Source organism: Cyprinus carpio, chromosome B6, assembly GCF_018340385.1.
Source record: "Cyprinus carpio isolate SPL01 chromosome B6, ASM1834038v1, whole genome shotgun sequence".
Lineage (NCBI taxonomy): Eukaryota > Metazoa > Chordata > Actinopteri > Cypriniformes > Cyprinidae > Cyprinus > Cyprinus carpio.
Genome location: NC_056602.1, coordinates 27,834,093 through 27,849,881, shown reverse-complemented (window position 1 = coordinate 27,849,881; position 15,789 = coordinate 27,834,093). Strand labels below are relative to the sequence as shown.

General features: G+C 36.0%; 1 protein-coding gene and 1 long non-coding RNA gene across 2 annotated transcripts; one reads left to right on the top strand and one right to left on the bottom strand.

The window, feature by feature from the left end:
• Positions 1-2,470: 2,470 nt before the first annotated feature.
• Positions 2,471-7,974, top strand: LOC109047308. Its single transcript, XR_006155059.1, has 3 exons — positions 2,471-2,556; positions 7,492-7,545; positions 7,626-7,974. It is a non-coding gene; the product is annotated as an uncharacterized LOC109047308 (long non-coding RNA).
• A 1,247-nt stretch (positions 7,975-9,221) lies between these two features.
• LOC122137715 (adenosine receptor A3-like) lies at positions 9,222-15,061 on the bottom strand. The gene is made up of 2 exons (XM_042726598.1): positions 14,300-15,061; positions 9,222-9,974 (listed from the first exon to the last, which is right to left on the bottom strand). Exons 1-2 carry the CDS (start codon positions 14,629-14,631, stop codon positions 9,284-9,286), a joined length of 1,023 nt encoding a protein of 340 aa, XP_042582532.1. The 5' UTR covers positions 14,632-15,061; the 3' UTR covers positions 9,222-9,283.
• Between the last annotated feature and the right edge of the window lie 728 nt (positions 15,062-15,789).

Genomic DNA, 15,789 nt, shown 5'->3' with positions numbered 1-15,789 from the left:
ATAGCAAACGCACAAACAAAAGTTGATGTGCACTAATGCCTATAGATAAACATCAACGTATATTGCATGGAACATGCAGGCAATGAGAGGACAGCTAAAGATGCTGCGAATGACTTCTGTAAAACAGGAATCGAAAGGCTTGCACCTGGGACAGATGCCAAAGGCTGACAAAAGACTCTTTCGGGAGCCTTAACTCTTTATTTCAGGACGTGTGTCAGATCGTGATTTGGCACTCTGAGTAAGTACATGTACCTGATATCAACATTTTCTCTCGCAGCTTTAAGCAATGCCACACTCCTGAGGGATAGGTTGAGATCTGCTTATTTCGCTTGGTTTTGGACCAAGTTCCACTCCTCACCTCCGGGCCTGAGCCAGGTGACGGTGTTTAGCATTTTGTGCCAACACCCATAGTGGTATTAAACATGGAGGACTGGCTGCTAACCCAACAACAACAGACGAAGCCAAAGAGCGAGCCGCAAGGTGGTCGCAAGAGTTGCCGCCTTGTTTTCTTTTCCTTTCTCATACTGTTGTGACCTCTCTCTTGGCAGCGGGCTGAAGTGGGCAGGCGAATAGGAGGGCAAAGCTGAATCTGCTCAATGCTGGCAGGGGTTCGTGTGAGAAGGGCTGTCTGCTCGCACACCTCTCTCTCTGCTTTTCCCGTTGGCTTGCGAGCGACGTGGAAATGGTCTCTCCTCATCTTTCTTCCTCCCTGCTGTTTTTTATCCGGTCGTCGTACAGTACAGTCGTACTTTTTACCCTATTTGGAGTCTCCTGCGATGTCCCACGAAAAGCTCTCACTCAGGTACTTCCAGCATTTGATTTTCATTCGAATGCTTACTTTTCATTTTTAACTTTCTTGTGTTGCAATAACATCGTTTTGCTCAGACTTTCGCTGCTCCTCATCCTCATCTTCCTCCAGCACATGTCGTTTATCTGCCGCCGCCATGATAAAGCGCGTTTCATTTCTGTCCGATGACACATTAAACATTTTTTCCATAAAAAACTAATATTGTTAGATAAACTCCAAATGTGTTTGAGCAAAATGAATGGGTGTGAGTGATTTTGCTTGGTTCTGTTTGCCTTGCCACAGTGCATGACCACTGTTTCTTTTTATGCAACCTGTTTGAATAACAGCTTTAAAAATGTTTTCAGAGGCTATACAAACATGCGGTTTGCTATTTACAGTATGGTAGAGGATAAATACGCTCTTTTGTGCTAAGTTACATGTCTGAGGCCTTCAAAACAAAGAGCAGTGCTTTACCTGACAAACTCTGCCAGGAGAAGAAAATTAAACTTACAATCTCACTAAAAGCGTTGCAAAAAGATTCGTAATCATTATTTGTTACTTCTAGGTTGTCTGTTAAGCGGTACACCACATACAAATCTATTCTTCCTCTAGTCTAACATGTTCGGAGGAACTGAGCGTTAGAAATGACTAAGACTGAGACCACACTGAAGAACATACTGTAAAAGGTAAAGAATGAGACTCCTAAATTATATACATACACACACACACACACACAAACACACACACACACACACACATATATATATATATATATATATATATATATATATATATATATATATATATATATATATAATCTTTTATTTAATATATGTATTTTATATATTTTATTGAACTGCAATTTGGATCAGATAAACGCAGCCATGCTGAGCTTAAGCAAATTCTTTCAGAAACCTGTGTGTGTATGTGTGTGAATGTATATATATGCAAATTAAATTAAAATTATGTACTGTAATTCAAAATGTAGATTTAAAATAATATATATATATTTTTTTTTTTTTTTTTTTTTTTTTTTTTTAAATATAGATATAGATAATATATATATATATATATATTATATATTTTTTTTTTTTTTTTTTTTTTTCTTTTTCAGACTTTTGGCCACTGTAAACATACACAAACAAAAAAAATAATAATACAAATAATGTTAAAACACACTTATGTCTTTTTTTCATCTGCGATTGAACTAAAAACACATTTGGAGATTATTTATGCCATTTTGATTATACATTGCATTTCCATTCAAAAGCACCTCATGTTTTGTTTGCCTAACTACTTTTGATTAGTTCATTAACACAGTCAACAAAGAATCGTAATTCTTTTAGAGATGTCGAAACTATTGTAAATGAAAACTGCCCTGAATACTATACAAAGAGAAAACAGAGTAAGAAAAAAAGCAGTAAGGTGGTGGGCGGAGTGACAGATGAAAAAAATGAAAACACTTCCTCCACCCCTCCCTCACTATCCTCAGATGAACTTGTCACGTTACTTGATGATTTTTTTTCTGGCCTGCCCTCTCTACTTCCTGCTATTTTTGTGCTCCCTCTCTCTCTCCCGCTTTCTCTCTGTGTGTCGGTGTGGTAACCAGGAACAAAGTCACAGACCCTTTATCGGGAAAAATATTTTGGTAATCACCTGCAATTCTGAAGCAATAAAAACAAAAAAAACAACAAATAAAAAAGAAAAAGAGCCTTGTGGATAACAGCCGAACCCTGGGACATTCAGCTGCCTGACACTCACCAGAGCAGGTATTTGTCGCTAAAGTGATTCGAGGTCTCATTTTGTAGCAGTTCAGATCACATTTTTCTCACAGGTATCGAAAAGAAAGAGTTAACAGATCAAGTTATGAGCTTTCGAAAGCACATGGCTTCTCACTTGCACATGCTGCATGCAAAAATGTTAATTCAAAGCTGTATTTTAAATGTCAAAATAATTTAATCTATCTTTGCTCAATGTGACAACTCTAAGTAAGCTATTGAGATGTTGATTTCCCTGCAAAATAACTAGGGATTTGTTTTGTGCTGTCAAAACATTTACTTGAGAATACTGACCTTCTCGACCAATGGAGTGAGTTTGTGGGCGGGACTATCTGTTTTTATGAGCAAATAGAACACGCAGGCAGTGTTCGAGGAAACCTATTTGGAAGCAATAATTATTTTTGCAACTCCAGTGCAGAAATTACTTACATTTTTAGTGTTAGTTTCAGTGTTTTATTACAGGCCTAATTAACAAGTGTCAACAAATGCAATGTTAAATTAAAAAAAGTTTTTTTGTGTTTTAGCTTCACTGAAAAAAAAAATCGTGTAGAAATGGTTTTCACTAACAGTTTCAAACATTGAATTAAATACAAAATAAGAGTGAAACAATATTTTCTTGTATTACGTACTCCTACAATATTTTTTTAATTCAACAAGCGCTATTTTTGCAATCTGTTTGCAATACATCTATCGCATTGATAAGTGCTGAACATACACTGAACGCATACGCAAACAAGGTCAACAGGCACTTCCTGTTTAGAAATACTATTTTTGCATCCAGGACGTAGAGCTGAAGTTCTGCAGATTGTTAGGGGTCGCGCTGCAAATGATAAGCATGTTAAAAAGGCCTCTGGACTTGCACCACCATGGGTTTAAACACAGCACAAGTAGACAATGGTGAAGATAACAGTTCTACTAATTCAGATGTGGGAAGTGAAGTGTCATCTCGCTTTTAATTAGCAGGTAGGACTATATTTACTCACTTTCATAATGATCACAATGCATTTAATTACATTTACTGACAATTAATATGTAAATATGCCGAAAATGTTCCTTAGCTCACAATGCTGTAGTGAAGGACTTGTTGCTTTTCTAGATAAAATGGCACCAGATTTGGATAAAAGATCCTTTTGGTGCTAAATAGGCATATTAGGTTGCATAAATTTGAAAGAGAAATGTAATTTGACCCCATTTACTTTCTAAATACACATTCCTGGTCTTATGGTCTGTGATGCATCAGTGCAAAATAAAAAAAAAATAAAAAATATATATATTAATAGCGATTTCTGATCGAAAAACTGTTTCTTAGATATAATATAGATAAAATTAAATTAAAATTAAAAGTATATATATATATATTAATAGCGATTTCTGATCGAAAAACTGTTTCTTTAGGTTTTATTTTTTTATTTTTTTATTATTATTTTTTTTTTTGCTGTTTATAAGATGTGGAAAAAAATCTGAAGAAAATAACTTGCATGTTGTGCTCAAAACTCTGTTCTGTTTGCACTCCACAGCTAAATAAAAGTTCAAATTAAATTAATTTAGTAGATGTAAACACATGAGGAAATGTTGACAGCAGAGGTGAAATAAAAAACAAATACCTTTGCGTTTAACCCCAAGACTGAGGTTAGAGAAACTTAACCACTTCCGCTGACAAGCTTGTTCTAGTTTGTCACCATTTTATCACAAGTATCTCATTGCCAAATATGTTATACCAATGCTGTTTGAATCGCAGATATGATTGAGTTACACATATGTGAATCTGCTCTCTGGTGAAGTACAGAGTTCAAGTTATAATGCCTTTAACTATTTATGTAGTGCTTTGCATATATTATCTCTCACAAGACATGAAGATTTAGCCTCATGTTGACATAGCCATTACTTTGTGTAATGATCCATGGACTTCAGTGAGACGTGGACCATATACTGTGATGGAATAACAAATAGTCCTTTTGAGATCCAAGAAAAATGTCAAACGAAGCCATAGCACCAGATAAACACAGCAAATGTAGTGAGCAGCCTAACTAGACGACATTTTATGCATCATAAGCACACGCCAAAAAAAATTTGAATTATGGCGCTTCATAAAGTACCTTGTTTTGGCCAGCATCTGGCGTCCTTCCTGGGCAACATGCTTACATCAGACTCTATTGCAATCATTACAAATTATCAGCACTATTTATATGGCACACATGCTCTTTTTACAAAGAATTTCCAGCCTATAAAACATTTCAAATGCACACTAAAAACCAATTGTGTCTTGTTTTCCAGTCCAAATATCTAAACATTTTTCAATCAAGATATATTTACATGAGATGCAAAATCATGATATTAGTAGGACTAAGAAAAATCTGCCAATGAGGTCAAAAAAAAAAAAAAAAAAAAAAAAAAACCGGGTTTCCCCTTTGATTAGGGTTATTTTTCTGACCCCATTGGCAGATATTTTTCATGTTTTAAACCTCTGGGCCTTTTCATTTTTGGGTCAAACCTGGTACCTTTGCAGTCAAAAGTTTTACCAGGAAAATCAATGTATAATATTTTTGTTCAGAAATATTTTTTTGAATGTTATTTAGAATTTTGAGGGGATTTTATGATACTATGCAATATTTATACAGTTTTTATGAGCTATTTTTTTCCACTGTCATTTTTGACCACAAAGATACTGAGTTTAACGTATTTTTAGTTTTTTTTTTACCTTTAAATCATGTCCATGATTTTTTTTCTTTCTTTCACATAGCTAATACAAAACTCACTAAGTGTCACCCCATTCCGATGCAGCAAAAAATTATACAAAATTCTAGATTATTTTTTTATCTGTCAGTTCCGCCTGAAGAGGCCCAGAGGGTTAAACATAAATGCACATTATTTAATTTTTTCTGAAAATACCTCAAGTCATTGTGCTCCAAAATGAAATGTATTTTGTTTTTTTTGTAAGAATGTTTAGATATTCATGTTGCAAAACAAGACAAAAAATTCTAAGTAAGAAAATCATTTTTTGCAGTGCATCACTTTTTGATTTCTCAGCCCTTTAACTGATCTAACATCTTAATTATGAGACTCTCCGCCGGGTCCCCGCTGTCTCGGCCAACAGCCAGGCCAAAACATTTCAATCACTGCCATTAATTAGGCCAAAGAGGAATTCAGAATGTTAATGTCCTGCCCCAGTGTCTTTCAGTTCCTCGGTTCACATGCTAATTTATGCAAAGACGCGGTGCCGCCATCCCGCCCCTTTACCATGGCAGTCCATTCTTGGGTGACCCCCGTCTGCCAGACATCTACCACAGCTCCATCATGCTGGGACGCCATCATCTGTGTATTATAACAATGCAAATATTCCTATTTCATACATTTCAAACAAGTTTTGAAAGGCATGTGAAAGTTTGGGAACCCCTTGCAGAATCTGTGAAGTGAATCATTTTAACAAAATAAGAGAGATCATACAAAAGGCATGTTATTTTTTATTTAGTACTGTCCTGAGTAAGATATTTAACATTAAAGATGTTTACAGCTGAAATTATTAAAATAACCCCCTTCAGAAGTTTTGGAACCCTTGGTTATTAATACTGTGTGTTTTTCTTTTGTGATGGTTGTTTATGAGTCCCTTGTTTGTTCTGAACAGTTAAACAGTGTGATCTTCAGAAAAATCCTCCATGTCCTGCAGATTCTTCCGTTTTCCAGCATCTTTTGCATTTTTGAACCCTTCCAAGCAGTAACTGTATGATTTTGAGATCCATCTTTTCACACTGACGACAATTGAGGCACTCAAACACAACTATTAAAAAAGGTTCAAACGTTCACTGATGCTCCAGAAGGAAACACAATGCATAAAGAGCGGGGGCGTGAAAACTTTTTGAATTTGAAGATTGAGGTAAATTTTACTTAATTTGTGTTCTGAGAAACATGCAGGTATCTTCTATAACATAACAATGAAAAAATAAATAATAACCAAATACCACCATAATGCTTTAATATATATATATATATATATTTTTTTTTTTTTTAATATATATATATATATATATATTTTTTTTTTCATCCTGTTCAAAAGTCCCGCTTCCCGATTACCAGAATATAGAAATCAAACTGAAAGATGGTACTGTCACAATCATTTTGTTAGGGTTATAAAGGTTTCGATTTTAGCAATATATTCACAGTATACTTACAGTTACTGTGCAATCATTCACCTTTCTTGAAATAAGTAGCCTACAAGCCAGTTTCATCTTCACACACGTTCTTGACTTGTAACTGCACACTCGTTTAAGATGGCAGGAAGGTGGCCATTTTGTTTGGTCTTTTCCCTCCCTTTCATGCTTTGCTAGCAGACAACATGTAGCGTTATTTAAAGGCAGACAGCTGGGAAAGCTGCGTTCGAAAACAGCAATTAAACGGCACGCAACACCACAGTCGTGTGAAGAGTGCAAAGAGAAAACGGGCACTATTTCCTCGTGCAGCTCACATCTGCTTGAAGCCAGGAGTTCTGCGAGCCAGACAGTCACTCCTGCAGGTCGAACAAATTTGCACGCTGCTAACTGTTGATTATTTTGCTAATCTTTTAAAAAGAAATCAGGAAGACACAAAGAAGGAAATACTGAAATAGAATCAACGACTTCCAAATTTCCTTCTGCACTTTGAAAATCATTGTGAACTTTTATTTTTAAAATCTATGATTATTGATATATTTTATTGATTTTAGTCAAGTAAAAAGACAATATATAAATTGAATATTTCTTGTTAACATATGAATATGTAAATATGCATTATGATGAATGAATAAATAATAATTTTTATATCAATAAATATAAGTTTTTAGATCAATTAGACTTTTATCAATTGAAATAAATAAATAAAGCAACTATTTTAATGTGATTGCGTATGACTCCTAATAATTTTTTTTTTCTCCCTCTCTCTTTCATCCCTGTGCAGATTCGGTGAAGAAACAACATCCACGGTGTGTTTGTTTCTGTGCCTAAAGCTGAGGTAGTAGATTGAATAGTTGTGGAGTATAAAACCTCCCTTTGAGATAACTATACAATCTACTGTCTTTCTTACGGAGGCAGATTAACCAGCTGTCTACTGAAGAAACTGCAGGAAACACTTTAACTGATGTCTGAAGCGACTTCATTTGTCCTCATTTCTAGCCTACATCTTCTCCATTCTGAAGCTGTGCTCCTGTGAACCTGCAGATCTGTGTGTCTCCACAAGCTGAGGTAGTAGGTTGTATAGTTTGTGGGAAGGATCTCATCCTATTCAGGTGATAACTATACAGTCTATTGCCTTCCTTGAGAGACACAATGAATGAGAGTAAAAACACATCATTATAAACAATGAGAGACAGAGTGACTTTAACCGATCTACTTGTAAATGTTAAAAGTAAAACTGGTCAATAAAAAAACTAATATTATTTAAGTATCATACTGTTTTCATTATAGTTGTTATCATTCTTAGTTTATTCTGCACTTTTACTTTAAAATATTTTATTTTATTTTTTATTTTTTATTTTTGCTATTTTATTTGCTACTATGATTCATTTTTATTTTAAATTTCAGAATGTGTTATTGTATCGGCAATGCAGTTTTGGTCATCCTAATGAAACACATTAAAATTATAGTCTTTGATATATATATATATATATATATATATATATATATATATATATATATATATATACTGACCTTCTAATAGCACTCTCTATTCTATTTCTATTGTTTTCTTTTTATTTATTTATAAAAAATGTACTGTGTTACACTAACTGGGACTTGTAACAGCACTTACATATTACTGCCCTTGTTGCTTTGATTGCTTCTTTTGTTCTCTTTTTTTAAGTCGCTTTGGTTAAAATGATTAAAGGGTGACTCTTTCAGTGATTTATTCTAAAAAGAATACAAACCAAACCAATTGTGAAACCAAATAACATCTCATATATGTACTTCATAATGAAGCTTTTTTATTATTGTTTTAAACAGCTTGTTTTGTACATCACTGCAGGCTAATATTTGTAATATTGTTCAGACATATTATTGTGCACTGAACTACACATACATGTGCACTATTATCCACATTCAGCCAGAGACCTCATACAGTTACTCAGTTAACTACCAAAGACTATAGATATATACTTGAAAGGGACTTTGTTAACTAGTAACTCTCTGACTTTGACTGTGGTGTTTTGAGGCGCCCTACTGGCAAACAAGTGCAACTGCAACCTGAAGTAAGATTAGAAAGGTTTAATCTGATATATTAGTGCTGTCAACCGATTAATCGCATCCAAAATAAAAGTTTTTGTTTATGTAATATATGTGTGTGTACTGTGTATATTTATTATGTATATATAAATACACACACATATTTGTTATTTTTAAAATATTTATGTATAAAATATTTATTATGTATTTACATGTGTATATTTATATAATTTATATTATATATAAATATATTTAATATACAAACATATTTTTCTTAAATATATACTTGTATGTGTGTGTATTTATATATAAACAAACATATATTACATAAACAAAAACTTTTATTTTGGATGCGATTAATCGGTTGACAGCACTAATACACACACACACACATATACAGTATATATACATATATACATACTGTGTGTGTATATATATATATATATATATATATATATATATATATGTGTGTGTGTGTGTGTGTGTGTGTGTGTGTGTGTGTGTGTGTGTTTCTTTAGTCTGTATTTATTGTACTATGGAGTCCCACTGTATTTATTGTACATTGGCTCCACCTGTGGACTGGTTTTCACATGAACTCGTCCATCATGGCTGTCAGTATTATTACTGGCAGGAGTCCTGCTGCTGTTTGTATCTGCCTGCTGCTGTTGACCAATCACCCTCCTCCAAATCTTCCAGTACTCCCGCTTTATCTTTATCTTAGCGATTTTGAAGGCGTACACGACAGGGTTTACCATCGAGTTGGCATGAGAGAGGAGAATGCCAAAGTACAAAGCAATGGGGGGTACATGTATACTCTGGTTATAGTATGTGATGGATTTTATCGTGTGTAACGGCAGCCAGCAAACAATAAAAAGAGCCAAGACTAAAACCAGAGAGGTAGCCAGTTGGTGCTTCTTTTGTTTATATGTACTGGTTTCAGCTGACATAACTGCTCTTCCACTTCTAATTTTTAAAAAGATGTAGCAGTACAAAGCAATCATGACTGTCAACGGAGGAAGAAAACAGCCCTCAAAGATAAAGTGGATCAGGTATGTAATGGGAATGACAGCAGTGAACTGACAGTCTATGGAGGTGGAGTTGTAACGTGTCAGTGTGTCATGGTTGTACCATCCAAACATGGGTACGAAGCCCAGTAAAGATGCCAGTATCCAGCACACAGCGGCGAGGAACCATGAGCGCTTCTTGGTGACTGTAGACTTGTACCTGTAGAGCAAAGAAGAGCATCAAAATCTATTTTGTACAGTATTTCTTAAAATTAACATTGCACCGAATGTTGCAAATCTCATTTTGCATTAGGATCTGAAAATGCTTCTATTTCACATTATAATAAATAATTAAAAATATTTCTATAAATTTATTATACTAATTATATACTATTTAAAAACATAATTTAAATATTTTTCATTGCAAGCAAAGATATTGTATAAAAAGTCTTTAGCTTCAAAGCAAGACAATCTTCACAAAGGAGTTGACACGATCAAACTGCTTTATTTAATCATTTATTTGATTATTTGATCTAAAGATAGCAGATAATCTTAAATATTTCTTCTTAATTTCACAGAATTAAAACTGTCCCTTTCCAGGTTTAAATGAAGAAAATTCCATATCTCCAATGTTGTTTCAAATTTTTGAATGTCACCTCTCCATTATAATATAATATAATATAATATAATATAATATAATATAATATAATATAATATAATATAAATGAGCAATATCACAGGAATAGTCATGAGATATGGCTGTATATCAGCACGGCTGTGATACAACAGTTTGATGGCATGAGTGTGTAAATACATAAGAAACAAAAACAGAGTGTCTTTAAAAACACTCTTTTGTGCAGAACTACTTCATGCCAACACAGATTCAAATCTAAAGTTGACAGTTCAACAGCTGAGCCCAAGCTCCGTTACTAATTCCAAAACATCACTTTAGAACTAGTAACGAAGGAGTTGCTTCATTAAAAACTTATTGTATTACTGTATTAAAAGCAGTGCTGTATGTGTAGCAGAGTATTATAAGAGAGAGATTGACTCTGACACAGCATTCATTCTTTAGCTAAATCTCATATTCACAATAAAACATTAGTTTGAATGTAAACTGAGGAAATATCTTTGTCGTACTATCCTTTCATCTGTTAAGAGTGATTTCCGATGACAGCGCTGCTCAATACATTTGTTGGCTGCATCTTAATGTGTTGTTGAAATTAAAAATAACTTGTTTACAACAGCGTTTCACTGTCTCTTTCAACATAAAAGTCTTCACTGCTGACTCATAAAAACCATAGTGTCACGGAGACGAACCACGTGATTCCCGCTACTGGCCAGCAGAGGGCTCCATCTCCTGAATATTGACTCTCACGCACCCACACTCACTTAAACTGATTCACAACTACAATACCCATCAGCCCCGTGCCTCGGACTCTGATCATCACACAGGTGCAGCTTATTTGTACGGCTATATAAGCTGCACAACTCCATCAGTCTAACGCGAAGTCTTGTTTTGCTCCGGCTGACATTTCCAAGCGTTATTTCCCGTGTTTGATTTCCTGTTTACCAGTTCTGTTTGTTTGCCGTCTCTTGAACCATTGCTGCCCGCCTCTTGACCTTGGATTGTTTATTGGACTCTGAATATTGCCTGCTACCCCGATCTATTGCCTGTGTTTGACGACGATTCTGGTTACCTCTACTGTTGTGTTTGCTGGTACTGATCCCTGCCTGTACGACCACGAGTTGTTCAATAAAGCTTGCAAGATGGATTCCCCGTCTGGTGATGACTTATTACACATAGACTGCAAAAAAAGACAGATGACACACATTCACTCTCTTCCACTGAAGAAAAGTGAAGCCGCCAGATTCCAAATAGGGCGCTGACATCTTGTCCTGATTAGGGACCTGAATTTGCGCAGTAGACACGCCCCTGACCGCTCCAATTTTTTCCGGCTGATAGCTGTACAAGAGGCTTGTTAAAATTAAGATATACAATACAACTCCAATCTCCTCCTGAAAATTCCAAAAAGTCTGTTGGCGCCTCAGTTCGCTCAGAGAAGCAATTCGCTCAATCTCAGTTCGCTCAATCTCAGCTGTCAATCAAGTCGTCACACTACCGTTTTTATAGCATCACATAACTAACTAAATCCTAACTTATTTAAAGCAGTCATATGATGCGATTAAAATTTTTCCTTTCTCTTTGGAGTGTTACAAGCGCTTGGTGCATGAAGAAGATCTGTAAAGTTGCAAAGACTAAAGTCTCAAATCCAAAGAGATATTCTTTATCAAAGTTAAGACTCAGCCACGCCCCTCTAAAACGGCTCGTTCAAACACGCCCCCACATCTCTACATCACTATGTGGAAATATTTGCGTAATGCCCCCCAAATGTTCACGTAAAGAAAGAAGGCGTTGTTTCAGTAACCGCAGTTAGTGTTGAAGCAGCATGTCAGGGAGATGCTGTGTGTATCTAGGCTAGGGCTGCACGATTAATCATATTTTAATCTCGATAACGATATCCACCTTTCTCGATTAATTAAAAATAATCGTCACGATATTGGCCGGCTCGTTATTTATCCTGAAACGTGTTTTTAATTTGGCTTTTGCATTATCTTGCATTGCTAACAAGTCTTCACTAGCGTTGATGCTTATCATATGAGTTTAGCGATCTCTCAACAGCGATATTCTGCTTACATGAAAGTGTCATTTAGACAATGTGTGTTTTTCACAAGCCATTTGTATTACCAAATGTGCCATGTGCCACTGAGTTTCAATAATGGATCTATTGTGTTTGAGGTATAAATGCGTTTTTCCTACCATTGACAATACAATGGGGAAAATGTACGTAAATTGGAATTGTTGGAATTTATATCAAGAGTTTCTAAAGTTTTTTAAGCAAATTTACTGTGCGATCTGAGTGGCTTTTTCCCATTTGCGAACAAATTGTCACTTAGAAAATGTAATGTGAATACAGATTACAAAACACTAACCAAAACCATTTCCCTGCTGAAAAAAAAAAAAAAAACACACCAAAAAAAAAATGCTAAAACCAGCCTAAGCTGGTTGACTAATTTTAGTTGGTCATCCAGCCTGGTCAAAGTTGGTCAGAAGGCTGGTTTTAGAGGGGTTTTGACCACTTCCTTAGCTGGTCAGGCTGGGAGACCAGCTGGAACATCCAGCTAAAAACCAGCTTGACCAAGCGGGGAGACCAGCTTAAACCAGCTAAGTTTAGGCAGTTAAGTTTAGCAGGATAGATTAATCGTTATTAATAATCGTGATTATAATTTTAATCAAAATAATTGTAATTATCAGCTTAACCATTATCGTGCAGCCCTAATCTTGGTGAAAGCAAAAGCACTTTATTTGGCCTTCTGAAAGTAGATGCATTTAGGAATCTTTAAGATTACTTACAACAGAACAGCAACGCATTTTATGGACGACCGTTTCGTGAACCTAGGAGAGGAGGTAATTCTGACTTTGCTATGACAATCTGGCGCTTCTGAATCAGCTTCTGTAAGTATGTTTTGTTATTAGTTTAAGTATTTACTACTGACTGTTCAAATGCGGAGTTTTGCGTGTCGTGTGTGTGTGTGTGCAACACACTTGGTAACACACTCTTGCCGCTGTCTAATGGCAAAATAATGTAACTAAAATCACCATCACGAACAAACACACACAGTTTCCCAAAACGAAATACTATTAGTAAATATTTCTATTATTTATATAAAATATTATTTATTGAATAACAATATTTGGTAACACTTTCTATAAAGCCTGTATTTAATAAGGGTATTTTTAAGGGTATTTTAAGGCATTATAATGAATGCATAATGCATTATAAAAAAAAAAAAAACTTATGTTCATATTATCTCATGAATAATCATAACTCTCATTAGAGTATTAGTATTCTCAAGAATGGTAGAATCTAATATGGTAGGATAAGTTGATGTACTTGCAAAGACACTTCTGATGACACTTCAACATAAGTTGATGTACTTGCAAAGATCTGACCTTGTGGCTGTTTGAGAGAAAAAATGTGTAATGTTAAACTTTTATTAATATTATTACTTATTATTAATATTATTAATAATATTGCTTAAATATTAAAACTGTTCTTATGAATATTCATGAGAGGATATGAACATATTATAAGGTTTTTTATAATGTATTATGCATTCATTATAATGCCTTAAGAAAATATTTAATAAACAACAACACCTTCTATGGGATCAAATTCCTGCCAAATGTATTGCCGTCACAGATTAAAAAAATAGCAAGCGTGAAAACAAAATTTTAAAAAGGAGGTATGAGCGAGGATACAAGGGTGTATCCTATGCAGAAGTCTTTTTTGGTGAAAAACCTGATGCACATATTAATTCTCCTCCCCCTTCACATCTGTCGTGATAATTTTAATTTACATTTTACCTTTGCAGTTTAAATAAACCATACATGTCATATTTCAACAGGGCATCTTGCTTTATTAATAGTTATTATGAGCCCATTGCTCATGTCATTTCAAAGCCCTCTGGAAGCCGACTCACCTGAAAGGGATACAAACCCGCAGACATCGGTCCACAGCAATAGCCAGGAGGGTGAGCACTGACGCTTGCAGTGGCACGATGAGAAAACAACACATGAAGAGACAGGCATGGAAAGGGATTTTGATGTGGATGTCCACAATCACAGCCAGAGGAATTGCCACGGCCCCAACCAGAAAATCAGCCACCGCCAGAGACACGATCAAGCAGAAAGTGGGTTTGTTCAGGGCTCCACTTTTCCATACAGCCCAGATCACCAACATATTGCCCAGACAGCATCCCACTGCAATGAGCACTTCAAGAGAGATGTAAAAGAGTCCTCCACCTGATACCATTGTGCTTACAGAACTGGAAGCCTCTGTGTGAATACTAGAGTGCAAATTGCTATATCAGGCAGAGGAAATATGCTATTTTTCACACAACCGAGAAAACAAAAGCCTTCACACTTTCAGATCTCTTCCGGAGGAGGATCATTTAGTTGTTTTAGAATGCGAGTTACACAAACATATGAAGCATAATGAAGCATAACACTCATAATATACTGTACACACACAACACTAACATGCAAGCTTGTCAAGCAACTTCAGATTCACCACAACTAAAAGCTGATGACACTATATGGTCAGATTAAAAGTGTATCACTCAAAAATGAAACTTCTGTCATCATTCCAAACCTATATGTGTAATGATCAGTCCACCGAAGGCGAGCGTAGTGAGAACCCAAGTGCAGTTTATTTACAGATTGATCCAAAACATCCAAACAAGAAACGAAGACTTGACTAGACTTGACAAGGCATGAACAGACTCACCGACAGCAGGTTACAACATTAATACACAAGGCACAATGGCAAAAACATGGCTACTTATAATAGACAAAGATGGACACATGACAAGAAAAAAACCAATGGGGAACAAGGCACATGACTAAAACAACCATTGAGTTGGGCCGTGGAGCAGTGACAGACCATGGAGCAGAGGGGGACCTGGGCAGTGGAGCAGATCCAGAGCAGCGGGGAGCCATGGCGGAGCAGATCCGGAGCAGGCCTAGCGGGGAGCCATGGCTGGGCAGAGGCGGAGCAGGCCTAGCGGCCACTGGAGTAAATTCACGGTCAGGAGCTGCCTCAGGAGCAGACTTGTGGACTGAAGACATCTCAGGAGTGCAGTGTGCAGCCCACACGCTCAAAATGGTGACTGCCATTACTGGAAGCACTTAGGTCACGGGAACAGTCTCTGTGACAGTCATGACATAGCGAGACTCAGGTTTGGCCGGGGACTCAGGCGTGGCGGCCATCTTATGTGAAGGCCCTGGCTCGACAAGCATGACGTGAGCAGATTCTGGAATGGCGGCCATGTCGTGACGAGACTCTGGAGGATCAGCTGCGACGTGTCGAGACTCTAGAAGAGCAGCCATTTCACAAAGACACTTTTGTGTGGCGGCCATCTTGAGATGAAGCTCTTGAATGGCGGCCATGTTATGAAGAATCTCTTGAGTG